The sequence below is a fragment of the Phaethon lepturus genome, unplaced genomic scaffold (assembly GCF_000687285.1).
Source record: "Phaethon lepturus isolate BGI_N335 unplaced genomic scaffold, ASM68728v1 scaffold10078, whole genome shotgun sequence".
Lineage (NCBI taxonomy): Eukaryota > Metazoa > Chordata > Aves > Phaethontiformes > Phaethontidae > Phaethon > Phaethon lepturus.
Genome location: NW_010559712.1, coordinates 9,885 through 37,573, shown reverse-complemented (window position 1 = coordinate 37,573; position 27,689 = coordinate 9,885). Strand labels below are relative to the sequence as shown.

Below are 27,689 nucleotides of genomic sequence, written 5' to 3'. Positions count from 1 at the left end.
CTGTCATATTACAGTATACAAGAAACGGTCCCAAGGGGCCACTTCCATCTGAATCAATATTGTAAAAACCAGAAGTGTTCCCTCTGTGCTTATAGGCTTCACATGATTGCTCATAGATGGCTGTAAAAGAACACATTCCATCACAACTGTAATGGCATAATTTTACATTTTATTCAGGGAATTTAAAAAAAAAAAGTGCATGGAGCCTGTCAATGGGGAAAAGATGTTATGTGTGTTCACTGCTAAAAAATACAGAAGCAATCACATAATCAAAACTATACTTTAATTTGAATTTGTAAAGCACATTTGGTTTCATTTATTGGGAAGACCACAAGGGACATTTTCAAGGATTTTCATCCATCTTTCAAGCTGGAAACTTCAGGATGAAAACTGTGAAATTTGGGTGAGTAAATGTTTGTAAAAACTACCAAGTAATGTGAATGCCAAGTGTATTACTTAGACCCTGGTAATCAGATTTTGAGGAAACAAACACTACCTCCCTCAGCCAGATTGTTGTTGTTGTTGTTGTTACATAGGACAGAAGATAGGCAGTGTTTCTAGTGTTTCTAGGTGTTCTGATTTTTTCCTTGCATTTTTTGGCTTTCACACCAAAGGGCAAATGACTTGTTAGAGACGGCATAAAAGAACTAAATAAGCAAAGACAACACGACAGCTCCTTGGTCCCATGTCATGTATACTTTATATCAGTCAATGGCTAAAGAAAAGTCTGTGATCATTTCTTTATGACCAAAAACCTGAGAAGCAGGACTTATGAGTCCACCTCTGTAATAAACAGACAGGAACCACTGATGATAATGCGACAGTTCGACCACATTAGCATAACTTCTCTAACCATTATATTGCTATCGAGCAGTCATACTGTTCTGGTTTTTCTTTTCAAAAATTAAACTGTGTGCTCTATTAGTTATTATCAAAACTTGAAAACAAACTGCCAAAAAGAAAGAGCCATTAGATTCAGAAGAAAAGTTGCTAGTGTTATACAAATAAAAACATAACTTGATAATAATTATTAACAGTCTAGAAGATTTTGTTTTATATAAACTCAGTTTATTTAGAATGTTTTAAAAAGCTATGAAGTACTACTACAGTAATCCAAAGGAGGTGCTGTTTTTTAAAGAGAAGTTAGTTTTTGGATCTCTGTATTTTTTGCCTGATGGTTACTGACATTATATGGCAACACCTATAAAAAAGATAATAAATTCATGCAGATTGTTTACTCTATGAAATATTCAGAATGCAGAATTTATGTAATTTTCAAATGGAATTTTATGGTTTCTTAGAGTAAATAGTCAATTGAATTTAAACAATTATTTATTAATATTTTCATGAATATGATATTTTGATTACTGATATTTTGTGATCAGTAACTTATTTCTATGTTTATAACAAAAAGATTTTTTCCTTGAGAATTCAAAAGGCATTCTTTTCCTTTTGAAATTACATAGAAGTGTGATAACATGGCTAAAAGTTATCCTAGGTTATTGATTTGAAATCATTATTAAAATCAGTAAAACCAAATACTAAGGATCTTCCATTTTGTATCCATAGATACAGCACTTTATTAATCATAAACAAACATCACAGAAGGATTTTATATGTATTTTTGACAATGAATAAGAATTCAACAACTTTTCTCATATTATTACTTTTCTCATGGAGTTCAAACCATGGCCTCCATCTGTCCTCATAGACATCATCAATTGGTTCAAATATTATTTTCCAAATTACATTGAATCAAATCACCTTCATCTTCACTTTGGGCTTATCATAGTTTTATATTATGCACTGTGGTATATAAAAGCATGTGTATTATTGGCATCCTTTCTTTGTGACAGAAGTTTTCTTAAAATTATTATGTATGCCACTGTGTTCTTTACAATTAAAGCATTACAGGAAAATCGTCACTGTTGTTGACTCTGTATAGGTGAGATTTAATAGGTAGTCTTCTAAAATCAGTGATTTCTCAAAAAATCTCATGTGTGTAGACATGCTTTCTTTTCATAAAATCTACCAACAAGGATGGTATAGATTTTACAAGGAAAATTTATAAGGAAAGAATTATTTATCTGATCATTGGGGCAGTCTCTGTAATTTTTAAAATTATCTGTAAAGCTTCATAAGGATTTCTAGTTATTAGAAACATATAATGAAGTCCACAGTAATGATTTATTCTGCTTCCCAGAACATGCTTAAAGGAGTACAAATGTAGAGCATGTCCTGTGAAATTAGTTAAGTTAGTTTCAGTTAGCTTTTTTTAAATTTCTCCTAATCTGCTTCCTGATTCAGCAAGCTACATAAACGTGTTTAGGACTTAGCATGTGATTACTTTTGCACATGAATGTAATCCCTTTTTGTCAGAAAAAGATAATATTAACACTGGTGATGAACAAACATGAACTAAACACATTTTTGAATGATATTCTGCTTCAGAAAGTGGAATTATATGGATGGAAGAGGATATTACTGACCATCTAATGTAAATTATGAAAAATGTGAAACAGAAACAGATAAACATTAGAATTTTAAATGAGTGTTTGCTGCTACATATTTTGAAAACTCAAGGCCTTTCCTTGAACCACTTAAGAATATTTACAGGACTGAAAATTTTTCTAATATGAATGATCAATACAAATGAATATTTTAGTGCTTAAAAAATTCAATCAGAATAAAAGCATAGTCAGAAAAAAATTTAGACTTACGATAGTGGCAAGTGGCTCCCTTGTAACCAGTGTTGGTACAGTTGCAATAAAAGCTGTTCCAGGACTGTGAACATTCACCACCATGTTCACAGTAATTAGGTAAACACCTAAAATGAAAAACAAAGAGCATTTTCTCTCTCTTTTCTGTTCATTTATATGTCACTTGTACTTATCAAGGGATGTAAAATCATGGAAAAGTAGTACGATAACATGAAGAAAGTTTTCAAGGTCTTTGGGGAAGATATCTGTATAATTACTAGAAAATTAACTTCATCTTCCCTGCTATTCTTATTGACTATAATAAATATGTTAATTACACAATAAGCCTGTGAGAACAAAAATAAAGTGTAAGATGCATAACTGTTACTTATTACCATTCAACTCTCTGCAATTCAGTACAGATTGATAAATAAGTTAAAGATTTACATGCTGATAATTCATGGGAAAGTTTTGCAACTAAAGGGGTTTCTTCAACAAGGTGTGTCACAACAAAGCAGCATCACAATGGATTTCTTTCTATTATTCTAAAAATAATAGATTTAAAAAAAAATCAAGTAACAAATAAAACTGACCATAGTACCTGAGAACTATTTCTGATTCTAAAATCATGGTTACTTCCCATTCTTGAAAGACTAAAATATTCAGTATGTCAGTTCCATCACAAGAGATAACTACAAGTAAAGCCAGTTTTCATTCTGGTGATATGAGCAGAAACCTGAGGAATGTTGTTGTCTTTCTTCTGGTTTTATAATTGATGACTGCAAAGAAAATTTAACTGTAACTGCTTAATGGTTAAGACCACAGCACTATACCTAAGTGTGAAATATTGCATGAGAGGAACAAAAAAATTATTTTTTTTTATAAACATAACTGCAAATATAGTGAAATTGAGTGGCACACTTTAACCAATTATTTACTGGCTTTTCACCTCAGAAATTAGATAACATTCTAATTTGCAGTAAATGTGTGTGTATAAAAATGCACATGTTATACAGCTCAGAAAATATAAAAAGGCTTTATTGTTGGCAGTAAGCACAGAAAAAAATAAAACAGGCCAACTAATATTCACGAGATCTTAAAATACCTTTTAATTCATTCAAGAAGTCTTAGGAGGGTACTTAGATAGGATTGTAAAAGTCCAGCAGATCACACATCTGACCAATGAGTAATTCAGGGCCTTTGTACATTCACTCCTCCTGACTCTCAAAGAATTGTATTTTCCTTACATGTTTATAAACAAAGGTAAGCAGAATTTTTCAGACAAGGGTCATGTGGTACAGAATATCTCTTTGGCCAGCCTGGGTCAGCTGTCCTGGCTGTGTCCCCTCACAGCTTCCTGTGAACCTCCAGCCTTCTTGCTAGAAGGCCAGCACGAGAAGCTGGACTGTCCTTGACTACTTCGCAGCAACTCAAAACATCAGCACCTTATCAACAGTTTCTCATCCCAAATCCAAAACATAGCCTCACGCTAGCTTCTGTGAAGAAAGTTAACTCTAGTCTGGCTGAAACCAGGACAAGCAGGTAAAGTGTAGGTAAAGTAAGTAAAGTGATATAGGTCACCTATTTTCCAGGAAATAAGTGACATTTTTGCCAGTGAAAGAGCTGATCTTTTATGTATTATCTCACTTATGGAATGTACTTCTAAGACAAGGCTGTAGATGATATATGTCTCAGTAAGCTCTGGTTTGGAACTGTAAGCACTGGGCTTACAATTACTTTGATAATAAATACCTTATTTGAAGTAATTGTATAAATATGAATGATAATTCTTAGCATAAATGCTTAATTTTGCTTTCTATGTATATGACTAGTCATCAGTTATTATAAATATACATCTTACATAACTGTCATTCAGGACTTTCAGTGCATCCTCTGACAGCTATTCTACTTGCATGTATTTCAGTCATAGTTTTTCTTGTTTTATTCCTTTTTGATAAAGACATAATTATCCTAAAATTGCAAGTGATTTACATGGTCTTTACTTGTATTGACTTCCTGTCCATATTAATTAATCTTCCTAATAGTGTTCGCAAGATGAAGAGCTTTGATGAAATTGATGGCGCTTGAACCAACTTTAATAGAAGTGAAAACAATTTGGAGTATAATTTAAACCTTTTAACATAAAATTTTACATCTTCCCTCTGTTTCAGAATGTAAAATAGAACATAGCCACTAGATACATCAAAGTGAAGCTATAATTACATTATATGCTATGACCTTATCCAAAGCAAGATTTAGAAAAGTGCTTTCTCTGAGAAAGCTAATCTTTTAACAAAAATACTTGTAATATTAAAAAAATATTTCTAATATTTCATCTGCAAAAGATAATTTTTGTATCCATCACCATGTCTACTTAAAACAGAAAAAAACAGCTGATTAAGCATTTGCCACGTATTACTTGATAATACACTTTTAAGTGTATGACATCAGAAAATGATATATGAATTAAAACCAGAACAGTAGGCTAATAATGATCATAAGCTAATACTCAAAGGAGAACATTGATCCAGAACATGAATATACTTTTGATAAAGAAGGAAAAAATAAGAACTTCATATGCCAATTATCTGCTAAATACATTTTTGTGCATTATCTGCTTATCATGTTTGCAAACTATGGCTAAAATATATTTTGAAAAGAATAACTAATTGCTGCAACTTTCAGTATTTTTCTTTCTTCAGTCTTCAATTAGGGAAAAAAAAAAGAGAGAGAAATATTTGAAAACTATCCCACAGCCAATGTCTTATTTTTTTACATATAAAACCATTTATTCTGTTTTTTGTACAACACACTGCTGCCAGGGCACCAGAGGCAATATCTCTTGGTAGACAATTGTATGTTTCTGTGTGGGGCTTGATGCATTTACGACAGATTCATCTGGTACTCTGTCCTCAGAGACTAAATGTGCTAACTTTGTAAGGTATTTTGAATGACACTGTGTCCTCTAAAGTTATTTTGTTAATATTTTATGTATAATTAGTAGTTATTAAACCAATATATATTGATAAAGGAGCTCAGAGATAGATTTTAATGTGACATATGTGAAGGGAATTATTTGCATGCCCAAGAGGTATATGAGCAATGGAACAATATAAGGATACTATACAGTGAAAAGCTAAATGAAGGAGCATGGGAAAGGCAAAGACTGGAAAGACTCATAAAAATTTAGGCACAGGAGGAGGAACTGGAAGGTTTATGGAACTGAGAAAATAGAAAATAGGAAAATGGTATGGGATTTTTTTGTTTAAAAAGAAGAAGAGGTGAATAAATTATATCCCAATGAATAAATGAATGAGTTACCAACCATCTGTCAATCTGACAAAATAAAGAATACTTTATATATGTTAAATATATACATATGATAAAGAATGGACTTAACAGAATCATTTTCAGGTTATGTACTATTGCATACAAATACAGATCATTTTGCTAACTGTGATTTTTATTTGTGTTCATGCACTTTAAATGTGTAAAATTATTACAACTAGTGGTCTATTGTTTCTACTACAGAAACCATCAATAAATCCAGAACATGTGTCATGCTTCATTATTTGGAATTGGAGATGCAAAGACTCCCATTAAGACTCCATGACAAAGAAGCGGCTTGTTTGTTTTCACCTGTAGGGGTGATATCTATCATTGGGAGCACAATGGCAGAAATGCTGATTACTTTATCTTAATTCAAAGACAGACAGAAATCATTGTAGGAAGAATATACTTTCTTTGAAATGATATGATGCACAAAATTATACAAGTTACCTCTTAGAAATAGTTTAATACATGTAAGCAATTTTAATGTTGGCAAAGATAAATATATCTTATCTACCGGGATTTATGGTGAGATGTAGAATTAGTTAGATAAAGAGAAACAGTGAGTTTGTTCCAGATAATGAGCTGCAGATATAAAATGGAATTAGACTGTGTGAGGAAACTGGAAAGAAACAGCCCCTGGAGCAAGCTAGCACAAGACCAGGAAGGTTTTTTAAAAATAGTTTATTTTGAAATAAAAGATAATGAGCATAATGAAATTGTTGAAAATGGGTGGATTAATTTTCATTCCTATTTTCATAAGTTAGGAAGACATATGGTAAGCATGCTGAGAGCTGAAAACTAAACATGGCAGAGCTAGTGCAAGAAACACATAATTGTCAAGATATAAGAAGACACAAATTAACATTAGCAAATTTTAGAGAAAAAAAAATGAACCAAACGAAAACCTTTCACAAAGATTTTTTTTTTTACTCCTTTGGTATCATTGATCATGGGAAACCACACATAATTTTGATGAACCATGGGAGTAATAGAAACTAAAAAAAAAAAAAGAATACAATGTCAGAAAGTAATAAAAGCACTTTGAAAAGGCTGTGACTGGGAAGTTTAAGTGGCTTACACAAGTCCATACTGAAAAAAAACAGATGCCAATGGTATTGACATAAAACAAGGGTGGTACCTATCTTAATATGTTATAAAAACTCAGCAAGTCAAACATATGAGGAAGGGTTATATGTAAATATAACCCGTTTGATGCAGAGCTTAAAAGCAACAAAAAAGCAATCAAAAGTGTAAGATCAAGTTCTGAATAAATGGACCTTGTACTCAATAAGAGACAAATGTTATGATGTTTTGGAATACTGTAAATAACGCTGGATTTCTATATACTGAGATTCACATAGTGACTTTATACATATTTATACAGACATATGTCTTTTTAAAAGCCCAAATGTACACACTTAAATACTATGGCTGTTCAAAAGCTGAAAGGAAATGGAATCACTACATATAAAAATGTACCATCTTCCTTTAAAAATTTAGGTAAAACATGGTTGTATTCATGGATGAAAAGAGGGTTCCTAAACCACAGCTCTGAGTTGAGCATTGAAAAATACATGGTAAATCAGAGAAAGAAATTGGCATCAATTATATTATGAGACAATTTGTGGATGGTTTCCACCCATAATCTTGCTGAGATCTCCTTTGATGTGTTTGACTAAAGAATATGCAGATCCACACATTACATTCTTTTGGCCTCACTCTGTACCTGATTCTGTCTCTTTACTACATGCAAAAAAATGAGGCAGTGTAATGGAAGTGGAGTAGGTTCCATTCCAGAGTTGAAAAAACAGCAGTCATGCAGTACTTTAGAACCTGGAAGGAAGTGTGATGAGGTCTATCAGAGAGGAGAAGAAGGAGAAGGGGAAAAACATTTGAAAAGTGAGAAAACGGGTTGAAAGGAGGACGGTGCGAGAAAGCTAAAAAGAAACATAAACGCATCCCAAATACAAACCCCTAGTAAGTTATATGGTATAAGTTATATATGTCATATATGTTATATATACAGATTTGACTGAGGCCAAACTCTGTTTTGTCATACGTCTATCACACTTACTGCCTACTGCAAAGTCAGGATTGACTCAGTAAGGTATAAAGGTATAAATTAGCACAATCAATGATATATATGCAACTCTGTATGTTCTTAAAACATGGTAGATGTAGAAAGATTAGTGAGAATACACATTACAACCTAATTGAAAAGATCCCATTGTAGGCAGATTTTTCAGCCTCCTTTCAGAGGGTTCCTTCTGAAAAGTTTTATGAAAAATCAGGTAAAGAACTAGTATTATTGTTGTCTTTGATTCATAAGACATTGTGAGTTTCTTCAGAATAATAACCTGGATTGACGTACACTGTGTTATCTCTACAAATGGAAAGCAGGTCACAGACATATGTCTGTGTGACTGAACCTGAACCTGGTTCAGTCAAAGAGAGCAATTTTTGAAAGCCTTATAATTGAAATGCCAGACTTTTTTGGATCAAAAGATAACTTTTGAAGACTAGAAATTTAGGGGGTGGAGGACAAATGTTTACAAGCACATTTTTCCCCTGCCTGTTGTTTTATTCTTGATTAAAGCAGTCTTTCCACAGATGCCTGTGACTGCATTCCCCTGAGTCGGCAGCAGAAAACTTCTCCTTCCATTGCCCATTTGTGTGTCTGCTCTCTGTCTCTTCTCAGTAGCTTCTGCTGCTCTGCAACACCCCTTTTGGCTCATCTTTTGCCTTCTCCACACAACTCCAGCAAGGTGTTTCCACCAAGAATTTCCATCTATTTCAGGGAAGGTAAATAATCTTTCCTCCCTGCAGAGGGAGCCACTTCAACAAGTCACTCTCTTAGCTAGTTGCTAATACTATCTATTGCAAGTTATGAGATCAGTTTTGACCATAGCCTAAAAAAGATTGCTCACTCACTGTGATGAATACTATCTACTGTGTTTCTGGATGGATAGAATATAGGAAGCAGAAAGAACATAACATTTCAAAGAGTGAATGGGACTACATGTCACAGGAGGGGGCTTGTGTCTGTAGCTTTACTTGAAAAGAAAGTAAGTTAATTGAAATTTGTCAGAAACATCAAATAATTTTAACCCCAGTTTCTCTAATTTTATTTGCAGTGCATGGAAATCTAATTGCTGTACTACAAATACCGCATTTATTTTAGACTGTTGAATTCTTACAAAAAACCCAGCATGCCATTTTGTAAGGCTTCTGTTCTTTGCCATCGAGTCAGTATTGGAAACAAAACATTCGTATAAATAAATAAATAAATAAATAAATAAATAAATAAATAAATATTATTTTCTTACCTGTCTATAATGCCACATAAATCTATCTGAAGGTCACTGAAATTACCAAAAATATTTTTCTGAACTGAGATCATATCCACTGCTTTGTTACCAATGGAAATGAGTCGCATGCATCCTTTAAAGCCACCAAATGAGGTATTACACTCAGAAGTGTTTCCACTGCTAGGGCAGCCTGAAAGAAGCATAAAACCAGGAGCTGAAAAAAATATTTTATTGAAAAATTTATATATCCCAAAAGTAGATTGAACTTCAATAATCTCCGGATGTTGTAAACTTTGATGGTGGAAGACTAGACAGAAGCTCATCTGATTAGACATGTTGGTGTAACTGTAAAGAAATACTTCTGTGCAGTTATACTGTTTTTAACACATATGCAAAAACAACACTAAAAATTTGAGTAAAGGATAACCCAAGCAGCAGTTACAAAGCAATGAATGGACTCAAGATGTGAACAGATTGACTGACTGACCTTAGTCATAAAATGTTAGGTTACAATACAAGGTGCACGTTATTTGGATAAGTTTTAAATCACAACTGAAGTCAAATAAGACAAAAATTAGTTCCTAAGTACAATTATTTTAATTATCAAGCTGTCCAGAAGGTTCCAGAAAGTACTGATGACAATTTCTTGATGCAGGTCACCAACAACTCAACTAGGAGAGATGTTCTGTTGGACTTGTTACTAATAAACAAGAGAGAGATGGTTGAAAGTGTGAAGGTCAAAGACAGTCTTGGTTGCAGCAAACATGAGGCTGTGGAGTTTATCATCCACAGAGAAGACAGCAAGAAAAAAAAAAAAAAACAGAATTACAACCCTAGACTTCAGAAGAGCTAGTATTGGTTTGTTCAGGACCCATTTTGAGGACTCCATTGGAAATTGACTAGGAGAGCAAAAGGGTTGGATATTTTTTCAATAAAATGCTCTTTGTAACCTAAGTAAAGTCCATAGTGATATCAAAATAGTTAAGTGAGTGTCGCAGAAGGTCTGCAAACACAAACATGGAGCTCCTGAGTGAGTGCAAACACAAAAAGAAAGTATACAAAAGGTGCAAGCAGGGACATGCAATTTGGAGAGGAATACAAAGACATTACCTGCATGTCTAGGAATGCAGTTAGGAAATACAGACCTTAGGTGGAGTTAAAACTATCACAGAAGGTGAAATGCAGCAAAAAGGTTTCTGTAGGTACAACAGTAACAAAAGGAAGGCTAAGGAGATTACAGATGCACTGCTCCATGGAACAGGGGACTTAATGACAAGGGTCTTGGAAAAAATTGGTTTGCGCAAGGCTTTTTTTCTTCAGTCTTCACTGGTAAAACTAATCCTTAGGTTTCCCATGTCCTAGCAGAGTTTGAAGAAGGGAGGCAGTACCCACGATAAAGGAAGAAAGCATCCAAGGGGCACTTGAGAGTGTTGCAGAAGCTGGCTGATGTCATTGCAACAATTGTCACTGTCATTGTGAAACCATTTTAATCCTCAAAAGTTCTTGGCAATTTGGTGAGCTTATTGATGACTGGAAAAAGCAGATTTTATGCTCATCTTCAAGAAAGGCAAGAAGAAGGACACAGGAAACTAGAGGCCAGTCAGCCTTACCGCAGTCCCTGGCAAGTTCATAGAGCAATCTTCTTAGAAGCCATTTCTAAACATGTGAAGGACAAGAAGGTAACTGGGTAACTTTAGCTTCAAGGCTAAGTCATGTCTGACCAAGCTCTTTGTTTTCTTTGCTGAGGTGATGGGCACTGTGGACAAAGGGAGAGCAGTGAGCATTGCATACATTGACTTTAACAAAGACCCTAACAACTTTCCACAGTCTCCCTATCACCAGATTGATGAAATATGTGTGGGATAAGCAGACAATTGATGATGCAGAGTCCAGATGATGATCCGTGAACAGAGAACTTCAGAGATCAGTACTGAGAGCTATGCTGTTTAATGTCTTCATTAATGACCTGGGTGATGGGATAGAGTACACTTTCAGCAACCCTGTGACTGATACTAAATTAGGGTCAGGGGTCAAATGTTGGAGGGCAGGGTTGCAACTCAGAGGGACCTGGGCAGGCTAAAGAAATAAGCTGACAAGAATGTCATGAAGCTCAGTAAGAAGGAGTTTAAGGTCTTTAATCTGAGATGGAACACGTCCGTGGAACTTTCCAAGATCGAGGATAACTGCCCAGATCCATAGAGAAAGGCCTGGGGTCCTGGTAGCCAATAGGTGGACCATGAGCCAGGAATGTGTCCTTGCAACACAGAAGGCCAATGGCATTCTGAGAGGTATTATCAAAACCACAGCCAGTAGATCTGTGGAAGTAGTTCTTCCCTCCATGTGACATTTGTGAGACCACACCTGGAGTGTTATAGTTCTGGGAAAGACATTGCCATCCTGGAGTGAGTCCAGCAGAGGCCTCCAAGATGGTCATGGAACTGAATGCACAGGGTGTGTGAGGAGAGGCTGAGAGAGCAGGGCCTGTTCAGTCTTAAGAATAGAAGATAAAGATATCTGATAAGATGATACAGAGAGGTGGAGCCAGACTTTTTCCAGAAGTGCACAGTGATGACACAAGAGGCAAAGGACAAAAGTAAAAAATGGCAAATTCTGATCAGCTATTAGCAACAAATGTTTTTACCACGAGGTTGTCAATATGAGAACAGTTTACCCAAAAGAGTTATGAGATGCAATGGTGCAAATCACCTAATCAGAGATGTGTCATGGATGGTCATGTAGTAATTCCTATATTTATGGTCTGCTTGTAAGCATGAAATTTGTTTACAACCTATTGTTTCAGGGGAATGGATCTGTGGAGGATGACTTTGTCCACAGTTACTTAGAGTTTTGCATGCATTTTTCAATTTTCTCAGAAATATAAGAATTTTTAGTAAATAGTTTAGTCATGAATTTCTAAGCTACTAAGAGATGAAGCATTAGGCTAGTGTTGAATAATGCATTCAGATGCTGTTTAACATTGTTATTATGTAGTCCATTACCAACAGATTTAGAAGTAACAACCTGCTCAACTATATCAATAATAATATATGTGATTAATGACAAAATTACTTCGTCACAGATAATTGTTGATATTCCTAGGGAAATGAAGATATCCAAATGTAGTTTTTAGGCAAAAGTTATATTCTCCAAACATAGGAAAGTTTTGTCATTGTGGTAAGAAAAAAATAATAATTAAGAGTGTATATAATGTAAAGACAGTACATGAGCATTCACTTAAGGTGAAAACTTGAAGTCGTTCCAGTGGAAGATTCTCACAAAAAATTGAGTTAGTGACACAATAAGTATGCAACAAGAGACACCTTTGTGTATCTGTCTGATTGTCAGCCAGACTATATTCAATTATCAGAGCATGATACCAGAAAACGATGTTTTAAAAAGTGACTAAGGATTTAGGGTGATAATTTATTCTATCCAACAATACAAAATTTTAAGGAAACACAAACTCAGAAACATCATAACAGCACCTGAAAACCAGATCCTTTGAGAGATAGCCAAGCTAGGCAAAGACGACGTAAGGCAAGCCAAATAATTCTTGCCATTTGATTACATACGTCACGAAAAAATGATGTTTAGCTGTGGGATATTGCCAGCGTAAATAAACAAAATTTTTCACCTCCAAAGTAGAAAGCATCTCCTGAATAAATTTGCAGAGGTATGGAGGCATGAGCAGATGCAGTCACATCATTGTCCACTATTACACTGATACGATTTTTTTTGGCAGAGAAGGATATAGAATGCCACTGGCCATTATTTAGTCCAGCACCTGGAATGAAAATAAAAACCAAAATTAAGTATAAATATCCATTATTCATTATACTCCCTGAATGTTACAGACTTTTAAAGGAGGACAGACTGGTAAAGCAATCATAGACGACACAAAAACTCCAAGTGATAATGAAAGGGAAAAAAATGAATAAAGAAGAGAAATATCTTTTGTGAGGACAGAACCTTTGCTATTCCCTTGCTTCACATTTGATAAGGAAAAAATAAAAGTACTTCAGTGAATAAACCATACTGTTATAATATTCTTAATTATCAGTAATACATCCATTTAACGTAGTGACTATGAAAAGTATCCTCCCAATCTAAGGAAGTTACCATTAAGGTATCATTGTGATGGCTGATACAGTACGTTACACATAATACACATTTTTACTGCACTATTATCTTTTAAAATCAAAGGTAGTCATTGTATTACAATCCAGTAAAATAGCAAAATTTTGCAGGTGTTAAAAGATTCAGTAACCATCATGTCAATGTCACAAGACTATTTTTCTTTCACTTCTGCCTTTTATTGGAAATGTATGGGAAAATCTCCTAAGAGTTTAGCCTCTAACACAAATTTACATTACCTCAGGCTGTGGAGGTGTAAGGTGCCACAAAGCAATAAACCTAAAGCCCTGATTCTGGAAAGCACTTATATACATATACTTAAATAAATTTTATACAGGGCTGTATGTAAGTGCATTATTATCTTTAAGAAGTGCCTTGAGTCAATCATGTTCTTGAGTGTTCTTCAGAACAGAGATACTTCTTTCATCAAAAAACAAAGAATACAACCTTTGAATTATGTAAAGCCTTTTCTCAACTGTAGAGTGCCTATGATTTGTGATCTGTGATATCCCCCTTGAATTTTCATGTATTTATATTGTCCTCTCTAGAATGTGTTGTATATTCTGGAAATATAGGCCATTAGTTCAAACAGAAGGAAAAGAAATAAAAATAGAAAGATGAGAATGTTCAAACAGCCAAATTACATCATGACTAGGATCCATATATTGTTAACTACCACAGTCTAAACATAAGATCAGTGTATAGTCAAGTAATAAATCTTAGAATCATATTATAAATTCAGATAAATTATCACCTGGCAAAATCTCTTAAATATTTAATTTAATAGTAGTCTTATATAATTTTTTTATTATTTGTTTCCTTACTTCAACCACTGTGTTTATTAGGGACTGCATAACAAGAAACCTTAAACATTCTGCTTTATTCTCAGCCTCAGTGGAATCATATAAAAGCTATGGCTAACAGATCTTATCTTTGTGTTGTACTTTCAGGAACAATTCACCTTTTTAATATAATGGTACAAAGCACAGGACCACAATCATGGGTTTTCTGAGGACCATTCTAGCCATTAATTATTTTGGTTGCATTCCTCTATGAGAAGTGGCATTTGAGCTTGCGATCAGGAGCAATACGCTTTAAGTCAGAGTAAATAATCAGCATTAAAGCTATCATTAATTTTCTGGGTAAATAGGTGTCTTTTCTACTTCTGTAAAACTTTGTATTAGTGATATTTATATAGATGGACTTTAAAATAAATATTGGAGAAATTATTACACATGATATAAAATGGTATTAATGCTATTACATCTGGCTACCAAAAGGTCACATGTAGAGGGGTCATCTTTTGGTAACAAGGATTTACACAGTCCTACAGGTAACGTGGAGGGAGTGACTAGAGTTTTCCTATATTTTCAACATGTTCAACTGCCGAAGAAGTCCCTTTTTACTGGTGGCAGTTAATAGAACTTACAGCAGCCTTCAGGCTGGTGTATTTTATGTTAGGCATGGCATACTATTAAGCTGAAGATCAAGAACATGCCTTATAGCTTGGCTATTTTAGCTCTAGTTGTATTTTGGCTAGATATGTGTAACAGACATTTAAAAAATAGCGTAGATAAAACATTAGGAATTTATTATTGCTACCTCGCAATATCATGGGCATAGATGAAACACACTGTATTATGAAGTTTCTAGACTTACTGAGTACTATTATTTATCTTTCCTATTTTTTTCTTACTATTTTACAGCAAGAACTCATCAAATATATCAAAAGGTTTTATTAACTTCAAACAAAAGCCAACAAAGAATCACAAACAGATAAAGCATCCTTAGGCTTTTTATGCCTTTGTGAACCTCAGTGAACTATACTCTTCCATCAAATAGATCATAGGTATGCTGAAACAAAGAACGTGAACAATGGATATTTTAAGGCACAGAAAATTAAGTCTGAGAAAGGGTTTTTTTCCCAATTCCCAGTAATATAATCAGTTTTCTTCTGTAAATTATTATAGAATTATCGTTCAATAAGAAACTAAAGTGTAAAATATATATAGTCTGTAACGTTACTTGTCACATTGTGTTTTTAAGATTAGCCACTTCAGAAAATAATTTTTAAAAAAGGAATTATTTCCCTGCTTACTTATGTTACTCTTTCTAGTCCCCATCCCCAGCTACCAAAAGCTCGATCTTCTTTCACCTCTTCTCTAAGATTAAGCAATGAGCTTCTTTATTTATAGATGTACTTCAAGTGAATGATGTTTTCCTCAGTCATATCTCTGCAGTATGCTATCTTTTCCTTTAGGAATCATAGAATCATATAATAGTTTGGTCTGGAAGGGACCTTTAAGTCCCTTTAAGGGATCATCTAGTCCAATCTCCCTGCCATGTGCAGGGACTTCTTCTACTAGATCAGGTTGCTCAAAGACCCATACAACCTGACCTTGACTACTTCCAGGGGTGGGACATCTAAATCTAACCTCTTTCAGTTATAAAAGTGTTACCTCTTGTCCTGTCAGTACAGGTGCTGGGAAAAAAATTCTCTCCATCCTTATTATAGGACCCCTTTTAAGTATTGAAAGGCCACAATAACATCTCCCTAAAGCTTTCTCTTCTCCAGGCTGAACAACCCTGACTTTCTCAGCCTTTCTTCATAGAATGTTCCTGTGTTCTTCATAGCTGATAATTTTGATGGCCCTCCTCTGAGCCCACTCTAGCAGGTCCATGTTTTTCTTGTGTTGGGAACCCCACAGCTGGATGCAGTACTCCAGGTGGGGTTTCACAAGAGCAGAGTAGAGGGGGAGAATCACCTCCCTCAGCCACATGTTGGATGCAGCTGAAGATACAGTTAGCTTTCTGGTATGCAAGCACACATTGCCAGGTCGTATCCAATTTCTCATGAGCATTCCCAGGTCCTGTTCTGCAGGGCTGCTCTCAATCTATTGATCTCCCAGCCTGTGTTGCTACTGAGGATTGCGCTGACCCAGATGCAGAACCTTGCACTTAGCTTTGTTGAACTTTATGAGGTTCACATCAGCTTGCTCCTCAAGCTTGCCAAAGTCCCTCTGAATGACAACCCTTCTGTCTGGTGAATCAGCTGCACCACTCAGCTCGGTGTCATCTATAAACTCACTAAGGATGTACTCAATCCTACTATCTATGTCATTACTGAAGATATTAAATCTAAGAATAAACTTCATAATTTCATTTCAATCGTTGCAAGTATAATTACTTTTAATTCTTAGTTTTGCATCCTGCTTCAGTAACTTCTGGTTCTAGTGGGAAAACCATATTCCAAATATTGCGATATTTGACTGCCAAGGTAGATGAGAGAATGCCCTAACATAAAGAAGGAAATAGAATGAATGACTGAAGTAGAAAAAATTTTTGATCACTGGAAAATCAGTTATATGAATTTTGTACTTTTTGGTTTGATTACTGTAGTTCATCATACTGACCTACTCAATTACTTTGGGATGGATATTTTACCTCCTGTCCACACAGGTTGGTATGATTAGAGATACTAAATGATGTTCATCTGGATCAGGTTAAGACTTCTAAAAAGTCCCTTTCATTAAGTCAGGGGACTGAGGAATGCCATTGTGGAAGCACAAGACATTCATGAGAAAACAGCTCATTTTTGCCCTCGAATTGAGAACATTGATTAAATTCACATTTGCTTGTGTAAAGCCATGGAGTGGTACCATATATAAATGGTGGAGGTCAACGGACTGTTAAAATTTCCATTCCATCTCAAAATCATATTGTCTGGTACTCTATTAGGAGTTTTAAAAATGCTTTACCAGAAACAAGTGATGAAAAAATAACAATTAAAATTTTAGTACACAATAAGATAGCTATTAAACAAGATATCAATTTATTCTCATTAGCAGTACCTCCATAATTTTAATATCTAAGTATTATAGACTTATAAAATATTAAGACTAAAAAAAATGTCTGTGGGAGATCTTGCAACCTAAGGAACACATATATAAAAAGACAATGTATATAGTTTATTAGCAGATCAGTGAGAAACAAAAAAAATAGTTTAGAGGAAGTAATTTATAAATCAGTTTGAAGTATAAACACAAAATGCAATGATTTTTAACAACATAATTAAAAGATACATAGAAATTAAAAGCTGTATAGAAAGACAGGGTCATATGAAGAAGCTGAGTAGTAAGATCTCAAACATTTGTACATGTCGTAATTAAATTTGGTCTCATCATTCATCACAATTAAATTTCTGTTAATTTCTCTTTTTCAGTGTTATTTCTTTGTGAATATTTGTTGACCAGTTTGCAAAAGAGGCTACAAAGGAAAGATATTAAGCAACCATTCTATAAAAGAAGGATACAGCTTAGTACAGCTTAATCACTCATGAATTAACATTTTATTCTCTTTGGTTTTATATGTTTGAAGAAATCTTTAAAAAACACAATAATGAATTTAAGAACTGTGCACAGAGAAATATGCTCTGATTTAATTATCAAATATTGTTTGTGTATGTGAAAGTCAGGTCATAAGTCCTTGCTGGCAGGGGAACAAACCTGTCCAGCCATCCACGAATTAATTACTCAATCTCCAAATGCAGACTTGAATTGCTTCAGTGAGTGAAACAATACAACACTTCAAAAAATCAAGAAGAAGTTCCCCATATGTTTTTGTCTTATAACTTCTTTCTTAGAAGAGAATATTTTTGCAGTAGTTACTGAATTCACAAACACAATTCCTCCTGTTAGACTTTATGAAGAGTCAGCTTAACATAGCACAAGAACATTAAGTTCCGTTTCAACATAGAATGCCAAGGTTTATTTTGAGATGTTTCAACTAACAAGCTATGTATTGTGTTGTAAATTGAAATTTAATAAATTGCTCTATGTGCAAGTGTACAGCTATTAAAAGTTCCACCACCTTCAGCTGGTCTGTTGAAATGATGCTGCATGACAATAGTTTCTTTAACGTATATCACCTAATTGAACTGGAATTAAAATAGCTCTTAAGAAGCCAAATTCATCACTGTTAACTATATACCACTGACATTCTCAGTAGGGAATTGACATTTTCAAATGGTGAGCGTAGGGAAACTTCTTGTCATCAGAATGATACTCTTTATGCATTAATTATTCTAGATTATAACAAATACTAAGGCTGATCCCTGGGTGATATTATTATCACTCACAGAAACAGGATCAAAGTGTTTATGTAAATTTCAATATTATCTGTGTTCATTACTGCCTTAGAGTCTTTTCCTGGATTAAAATAATCAATTGTTTAAAATTTTACTTTTAATCATTATACACCTGTAGAAACATAATGAGCTTCAGAGTTATGTTTACTTTTTTGTTTTTTCTTTTTCTTTTCTTTTTCCCCTCAAAGAAAATTTCATTTTGTATTAGGAATTAAGTAAGGAATCAATCTAAAAGAAACAGGGGCACAGAACTAACATTATGGAGGCGTCGTCTTCAAGTTCTGTGGCTGTTTCTTTGCTCTGCTTGGCTCTGCTTTGCTCTCTTTGTCTGTCTTACACCGCCAAGCACATGATTTGCGAACATTTTAGTTGTGATCCTTATTTTGTGTTTGTACTGATTTTTTTTTTTTTGGTGAAATTTTCTCCTTCTTTTACATAACTTTCTTAATTCTGTGGGGTCTGAAAGAGATTTGGAGACTTTAATTTTTATGATATTTAATATATTATTTTTTAATTTTTATTTCAGTAACTGCTTAGTTTACTTATTGTAATTGTTATTGCTCAAGACAAACTAGCACTAAGCAGCATCATTAAGCTCTCTATATTCTGGCTTGAAATCTCCCCTGAAAGGTGCCTTAGGTTTGGGTCCTATCACTCCAATGAATATACTCTATACAAGATTAAATTCTTCACACATTCAAATCCTTAAATTGTTTTCTAAGTACCAACACAAAACACAGATTTCCTACTTGTTATTCTTCTGTTATTCAGCTTACACATGACATTCTGGAACTAATCTGCCTTCTTTTGCACTGATAATACTCCTGTTTTATACATATGAAATATAAAATATAAGATCCTGTACAGTTAAAAATTAATCTAGAATCAACTGATGTTTTGGATATCATAATTGTGTTTTCTGCAGGCAAATTATCCATTGCTTCTGTGACATATTCCTCCAGCTAGTGGTCTTTGGTCATCTTCTTTGTCCATACAGAAACCACTCCAATTCCATCCTCATTTCCTCATCTTCATATATTCTTTGGAATCCCATTTATCTGTCTAATCTCTCTGTTTTTCCTGTCTGAGAACTCATTCTGGAATGACCATTTTATCCTTCTACAAGAAAGGGGCAAAATTCAATTTGTTTACATAAAAGACGAGAAACTCTGAGGCTTCGGTGATGTATGGAGTGTCAGAGCATAACATACTACTGACAAAGTGCTGCTAGGTGAACGTATTGATATTACTACATGGTGATGTTACTGCCTCTCACCATTTTTTAAAAAGTTGTGGAAGATGAAGATGTTGTCAGCTTTATCCTTCTCTCACATTTCATGAGAGGAGGAGATTCCTGGTTGGGACAGCAGTCTTGCTGTTCTCACATCAAGTGCTAACAGCACTCAGAAAAACTAAGGAACTTTTTTGTGAAAGAGGAAGTCCTCTTACTCCCAAACTCAGTGAAAATGAAAGCTGGGAGCTGCTTCTCAGAATCCAAGTTGGATACCTTCTAACATGTCTGTATCTTCCGATATTTGCTTTATCCCCTTATCCTTTTATATTTGTTTACCAACAGAGAAATGGCTCAGAAGAAGACTAGAGGGTATGTTTTCTGGAAACCTCAGCTCCATCCTGAGGGCTGCTTAGCAGTGCACACTAACAAAAGTAGATGATCTAGTTCTCAATTCAGTGATTAACTATAAAAGTGACCCTTTAGCTCTCAATTATGCAGTGTCCTCAACATCTCAATTTCTTTTTGTTCTTCATATAAACCTTTTTTTTTAAATTATTTTTATTTTGAATGTACTCAGTCTTGCCCCAGCTTTCTGGAACACAACAGGTATTGGGCATCCACTGTCCAAATTCAATGGACCACTCTGTAATTGAGAACTCTAGAAAATAACAAACATAATATTTATAACAATGTATAACTTTAGAGAAAAATTAGTTACTTGATGCCTTGTGAAGTCACTGACAAATGGTGAAAAACATATTAATGGCTTAGCTTGACAGAATATAAAATTAACTTGTTTACACTTCACAACTGAAAAAATTGCTTAGATGTTTCAAATTTCCCAGATTATACACATTAGCTTTATATACTATATATATGTAAAGCTAAGGACTCAACTTTGCAGCCTATATTATGGAAAGTAATTTCTACTCAATCATCAGGAAAAAAACATAGATACATATTTGTGGGAAAAGAAAGTGTTTAGAAACTTTTGGGATTAAAATTCACACAAGCAAAGCATAATTGCACACATACAAGTCGTAAAATGAAGTTAAGAATGTAGGTAGTAATTTAAATGACTTTATATTAACCTATGCTTTTATGTGTGGGAATCTTGGATTTTTTTTTCTTCATTTCTGTTACCTGCTGTGATGTCAGTCAGTGCTTTTCCTGGTTTATGAAGACTGATTTTAACTTTCCCATCACTCAGATATAAGAGGAAACCACCTGAAGCCTGTTGTAGTTTACCAGATAACAGAAGTCCCTCCTTGTTCCAGGTGCGAAACTGGAAACTGATGAATACTTCATCTTCCCCCAATGTGCCTGGCAGTGCCAGGTAACTACTGGAGCTCAGAAATGTAACAGGAACCACCTGTGGCTCTAAACATGAGAAGGACATGTTGCCCTAAAAAGAAATGAAAAAAATTATGGCATTAGGAACATTCAGGGGAACAGTCATGAGAAGTTTTGTATGGAAACTACAGAATTTCAAAACGTTGTGTATACAACCTAATATTTAGAATACTTGAATGTGTTAGTCTAAAAATCAAGGACGAATACATAAGAACTTAATCTGTCTGAGAAATATTTACCTAGTTGTTTAACCAAAACAGACATATCTGTCTGAGCAAAGAGTGGCAAGGATGAGTGAATGAGGTAAGATCTTAAACTACATGGGTGATTTAATGGTTCTTCAGAAGTTAGACAGACCTGCTTTGTTTCTCTTTTGGCTCAACCTCAGGAAGCACTTGGGACTTGACAAGTTTCTGAATGTCAAATAAAATGCCACGGAATGCAAAGTTCAGTACAAACATTTACACGAGTCTAACTGCTTGTATGCAGAGACAAATGTTGAGCTTGGCTACTGATTCTTTAAGGCAGTGTAAAATTTGAAACATTTTCCTGGACCAAGGAGCAGTCTTTCCAAATCGATGCAACTGGAGATGTGCACTGATCCCAATATTTGTTTTCCCAAATCGTCAGAGAAAATTCTGTGTATAAACTCTTGCTACTTACAGATGTGAAACAGATACTTCACTAATCAGAAGGAAACATGTTTTCAGGTGGGCCTATATGGATCAGATCATGAGTTATACTCAGGCACCAAGCCTTTATTTCGTGCTAGGCTGCTTCTGAAATCATTGGTTCTTAGGTACCAAAATAAATGTGTGGATGAGTTCATTGACAAACTCTGAGCTTAACCTACACCTGTGGTTGTACTGAGTGATACAGATAACAAGACTGGAATGGGAATAATGCATTTTTTGCATCTAGTGTCAAAGTTAGTCAATACTTTATGACTCTTGATAGTGATACAACATGCACTTTGATCTAGTGACTTCCTAGTATCATTTGAATTATAACTGATTTGTTCTGTGCAGGTGATTACTAAAAGAATAATATCTTTAGATTTTAAATTACATTTAACTTCTGTTCAACACAGAGATGTTTTAAATATTTGAACATATATAAAACTTTGACCTTATAGTAAAAAGCCAAAAAGTCAACTTAAGAAAAATACTCAGTAGCATGGCAAGACATTAAAGTTTATCTGTTTTCGTTTTCTTCAAGGAAAATATAAAAATAAATAAAAGATCTGTCTTACAAACTCAGCTGTAGAGAAATGAATAGTCAACTGAACTGACCCATAGTGAAAAGGCAGTCATCAGATTAATGAACCTTGTTAAATGTTAAAATCTTACCATCTGCAGATTCCCCCAGACAGCTGCCAGATACTGTATCAGACCAGCGAAGTGTCTATTTAACAAGGATTCTATGGTAACATAGATACTTTCTGGCATACTTACATTATAAAATATCTCCTAAATAGTTTTGAAAGTAGGACAAGTTTAAATTATTTGAGATGAAGATCATGAAATTTCCTATGAAAATAATTTCATAGTTGCCTTTTTGACTAGTCCACACAGAACCTTGTACAACTGCCTTCTCCCCAATATCTATCAGGATCATGTACCAGATATTATACAGAAGTATCAGTTTAGTTCATTCTGGAATATTTCAGATGAGCTTCACATGAGAAGAGATGCCTGTCATCCATTTTTTCTGGGACAGACAACAAAATTTGATTGTTCATGTTCTGAGGTGAAATCCAAATCAAAAAATTTGGACCTTGAAAGCATTCACATTTTGTTAATTATTTTGAATTGATTGTTTCCATCATATCTCTGTATTTCCTGCTGCTAAATAAATAAACACTGCAAATAGATATGTCTCTTGTACTATTGGGAAAAAAAAACAAAGGACTAAGTACAATTTATAAAAAACTTCTGTAACACAGAAGAAAGTTGTTTCATTATTGGAACCATTTCTCTAAACGGTAGGAATTTGGCTGATACAACTGTTGGCGATGTCACAATAAATGTATTAAACCCACCAACCTAAACTACAGCTCTTCAGACAAAGGGCGATATAAATTGGCAAACAAAACTTATGTACCAAAATTATAATGCTCTGGAAAAAACAGAGTGGATCAGTGTCCTCAGGAACAGAAGGTTTTTAAAATGCATTGCTAGTGTTCTTACTTGTCAGGTACAGAAGTCAAAACCAGAGCTTTGGTGACTTCAGATACATCTTATTTTACTCACTGGCTTTTGTATATGCACCACGGTGAGATACCACGCAACAGTGAGATATCACACACATTTAAATATCAGCTAAAGAACTGAAGAATAAAATGCATCCTACATTGTCTACTGGATGAGTCTGTACAGCAGCAAATATAGAATAGTCCAATTATGTGATTCTTTGATTTTTCTCTTGTTAAACACGGATTTTACTAGAGCTGTGTGTTAACAGGTTGCATGTGAAAGTGGTTGTGGGTTTTTTCTTTTCTCTGTTTTACTTATATATTCTTTCTTAACTATGAATCTCTTACCACAAAGTAGACCTGAGATTTATGCCTCCTGGCCAGGTCAATAATGTTCACTCCATTATAATGAATATTTTCAAAACACCCATGGAAGTTCTTGTGTGACAATGTCCCTGATTTTCCAGGCACTGGGATCCCTCCAAAGCTGAGCTTAGAAAGAGAAGAGAAATCAATGATACTGTTAAGTAATTTTCTAAGGAAAGAAGTTGCCAACAGTGTAGAGCAGAAGTCAAAGACTGGTCAATAATGAATCTGCTACTTCTTGGCTATTTCCTTGTACCACGTTTACTTATTAAAAACAGGATAACAAAAATTAAGTTATATCCAATCATATGTATAAATCTCATATGTTGGATTTTTTTTTTCTTCTGAGGATACCTCTTAACAGTTGCTTAATATAGAGTTTTAACAGTTTTCAGGGTCTGTTACAGCTGCAAAACCAAGAAGAAGGACAAGGCCTAGTACATGCAGACCATGCTGGACAGTATGAAAAGGGAGAAGAGAATTTGCTAACAACTTCTTTAGGAAATTTGAGTCTTACTTCCCCACTGTGTGCAAATCATAACTACCATAACAGAGAACAAGAGTGCATCAAATTAAATTATTCTAGGGGAGATTCTGAACAAATGAAAGGAGATAATTTTTCCCTCTCAAAGTGCTTAGGTTGTACAGTTACTTGATGTGATGCTGTAGGTTTACTCGGGTTCAGAAAGAGATTGGAAGACGTAATAAAAAATCCACTGAGAATATTACTCCGTCTTAATCAGTCCCTTAGGCAGAAACTGTTAGAAAGCAGTAGATTATTTTAGAAAAGCATTGCCACAAGGGTGATCTGATTTATACTCTGGTCTATGTTTCCACTCTTGGGCACCATCAGAAACAGGATGCCAGTTTAAGTGAACCTTAGAACTCACCCATTTCAAAGTTATTATGGTTGACATTGTAGAAAAGGTCAGTTTAAACTATTTCTCTTTTAGAAATTTTGCTTAATATTTAAAATAATTTAATAAAAAACAAAATTAAATATATCATGCTTCATTAAGTTATTAAATTGAGAAATTTTTATAGTCAGAAATGCAATTCTAAATACAGTGGTTCATAGGTTTTGGAAGTTTTTAGGCTTTTATCCAGCTTTTGCTTTCCTTTCTACCTTGTATTGGTAACACATACTTCAAACTACTGTATGTGGAACAGAGGCAAAATTAATTTGCAATATCCATTTATTTAATAAAACAAATCTATTTGCCAATTGGTTAAAACTAACTTTTAAAACTAGCCTTTTTTTCTCTCTTTTTTTTTTTTTAATTGGTACAATCCTGCAAGCCTTGACATTGTGGCTTAGATTCAGAAATTGTAAGCAGAATCATGACTTTAATTTTCTGAATTATATTTTTGAAATGGAATAATGCAAACACATAACAGTGTGAAAACTTACTTTAAACTGCTTAAAAACTCAAATGAGTAGAATAAAGTAATTTAGATCTGTGAGTTCCAGACACTCTGGTCTATCACTCATTGTCTCATCCAATGAACAGGACAGGAGCAAACATAAAGCAGCCAGTCATCACATTGCAATTGTGAAATAGTGGTGTTTTTAACCATAGGTGGGAAACTGTCACAGCAAATTACATCCACTCCTTTTCATGAATCTACTACTTGTGTAAGCAAGATTTTTTCACAGGACATTTGCTAGATTTTACAGGAATTTAAGTCTTAATCTAAACATTTCTAAAATGGTTTTATGCTGATTTAGTGTAATTGTAAAAAAGCCGTAAAATAACAACTTTGACTTGCGGTTCATTCCTTATGTTTACATACTGTTTACCATATTTGCAGCAGTACTGAAACAAAGATATTAAGATAATGAATTCTGAGATTAAAAAGATGTTTTTTGAAAATTTTGAGTTGAAAGTCTAGTAGAGCATTAGTCATCTAAGAACATCTCTTTTGCTTTGATCATTCCTTTAGGAGACAGAAAATCCCTAAAGTCTTAGGCATTACAAACTTCTTCAAGTTCTGTCTCCTTTGCTTGTTTCAGTGCATTTACATAATAAATTTAATAAATGTAATAAAGGAAAGGTAATTTTCACACCTCATACTCAAGGTCCAAATAATTGAATTCTCCTTTTGCATGAAAATGTTGAGTGTGTTTATCCACTGTAAAGTTTACTTGATTGTTAAAGTACTCAATGACAACAGAATGCCAGTGTTGATCATCCAAAAGGCTGCCTAGTGTAATATTAATTTGGGCATTTGAAAGATGGGTTTTAGTATCACCTTGAAAGAAGAAAGATAAAAACAGTTAATTCCATATAAAAATATAGTTATTAAAATATATACTGCTAGTTTACCATACTCTATACATTAAAATCCACTTAATAAATTAAAAGAAGTTTTAGTCAAATAATACTTAATAACTATGTTAAACTTTATGAGACTGTAGCTGTTACCTAAATTAATGAGTAGGGACAGCTTCCCTTTAATCAATTCCAGGGTGATGTGGTCTCCATTTTGTCCTTCTTTGTGGAGGAGAATTCCATCACTTTGCATTGTCTTAAACTTCAGAGAAATCACATCTTTCGGTGCATTCATGAGTTTTTGATTAAATATGTAAATTAGACAACTTTTCCCATCAAAACCAAGCACCTCAGACCCTAGAAGTAAAGACATGAAAAATAATGTATAATGCTTTGTCTAAAGGAGACAATTGCATGTTACTTCAATATGATATGAAGTCCCACCATTAACATCCCTAGATTCACCTGTGCCCAGTAAAATGTAACTTATTTCTGTTATTCCCATTCTTCCCCAAATATTAAGACTGTCCTGTTTTAATGATGATATGATCACTAGATAATAAAGCAAGGTGAGCAGAAAAGATCTGGCTTCTATTTCAATCTAGTACTAATCTGACATGCTGAAAGGTCTTCTTTGCCCTGGAACCATGAAGTACTTTGACCATTTCTGTTCATACTGTATTCTTAGGGTGAAATTCTCTATTAATTTACCTACAGTTAATTCCAATTAATGAACTAAAGATCAGAAAAGTAATATCCATTACATTTAACTGATTTTCAGAATCTTCATGCAAGCTGTAGATTTAAGCCACTATTAAAATCAATCTAGGTGTCTGTAGTAGTAATCAGTAATTCAAAGTTATATCATAGCATAGTATTCTAGGAAACAAACAAAAATATTCTAAAATGAAAATTTGTCAGTTGTGAGTAGGTCCTGGCTCTCTTAATCAGATTTTTTTTTACTGTATTCATAAACAAACTGCAACTTTAATTCAGTTGAATTACAGTTTTCATACTGGAATACAGGACTTTGTATCATCAATTTTCCAGTATGGGTATCACAGAATCACAGAATGGTTGAAGTTGCCATGCATCTCTGGATCTTATCCTGTCCCCATGTAAAGTAGGGACAGCTCCAGAAGGTTTCTTAGGTCCATGTCCAGTCAGGTTCTGAGTATTGCCAGGGACAGAGACTACACCTCTCTGGGCAGCCCATGCCAGTGTTTGACCGTCCTCACAGTAAAAAACTATATTTAAGTTCATGTCCATTGCCTCTTGTCCTGTCACTTGGCACCACTGAACAGACCCTGGCTCCATCTTCTTCTCACCTTCCCATCAGGTATTAATACACATGGGTAAGATTCCCCCTGAGCCTTCTACTCTCCAGTCCCAGTTCTCTCAAGCTCTACTCATATGGCAGATGTGCCACTCCCTCAGTCATATTCATGCCCTTTTGCTGGATTTGTGTCTGTATGTCCATGTATTTCTTGCAGGACCCCAGAACTGGACTGAACATTTCAGACATGTCTCATTCCCACAGTTGACGAGAAGGGAAGGATAACCTTCCTCAACCCACTAGCAACACTCTTCTTAAACCAGCTCAGGATGCTGCTGGCCTTTTGTGTTACAAGGGCCAATTTCCAGATCAT

General features: G+C 34.4%; 1 protein-coding gene across 1 annotated transcript; it reads right to left on the bottom strand.

Moving 5' to 3' along the window:
* Positions 1-27,689, bottom strand: LOC104625741 (contactin-associated protein-like 4; the record flags this gene model as incomplete). Its single annotated transcript, XM_010293445.1, has 9 exons — positions 27,617-27,689; positions 26,194-26,397; positions 25,836-26,020; positions 23,753-23,893; positions 20,998-21,259; positions 12,975-13,124; positions 9,359-9,530; positions 2,721-2,827; positions 1-120 (listed from the first exon to the last, which is right to left on the bottom strand). Coding segments are annotated over exons 1-9 (1,414 nt in total), but the record flags the coding sequence as incomplete, so codon positions are not given.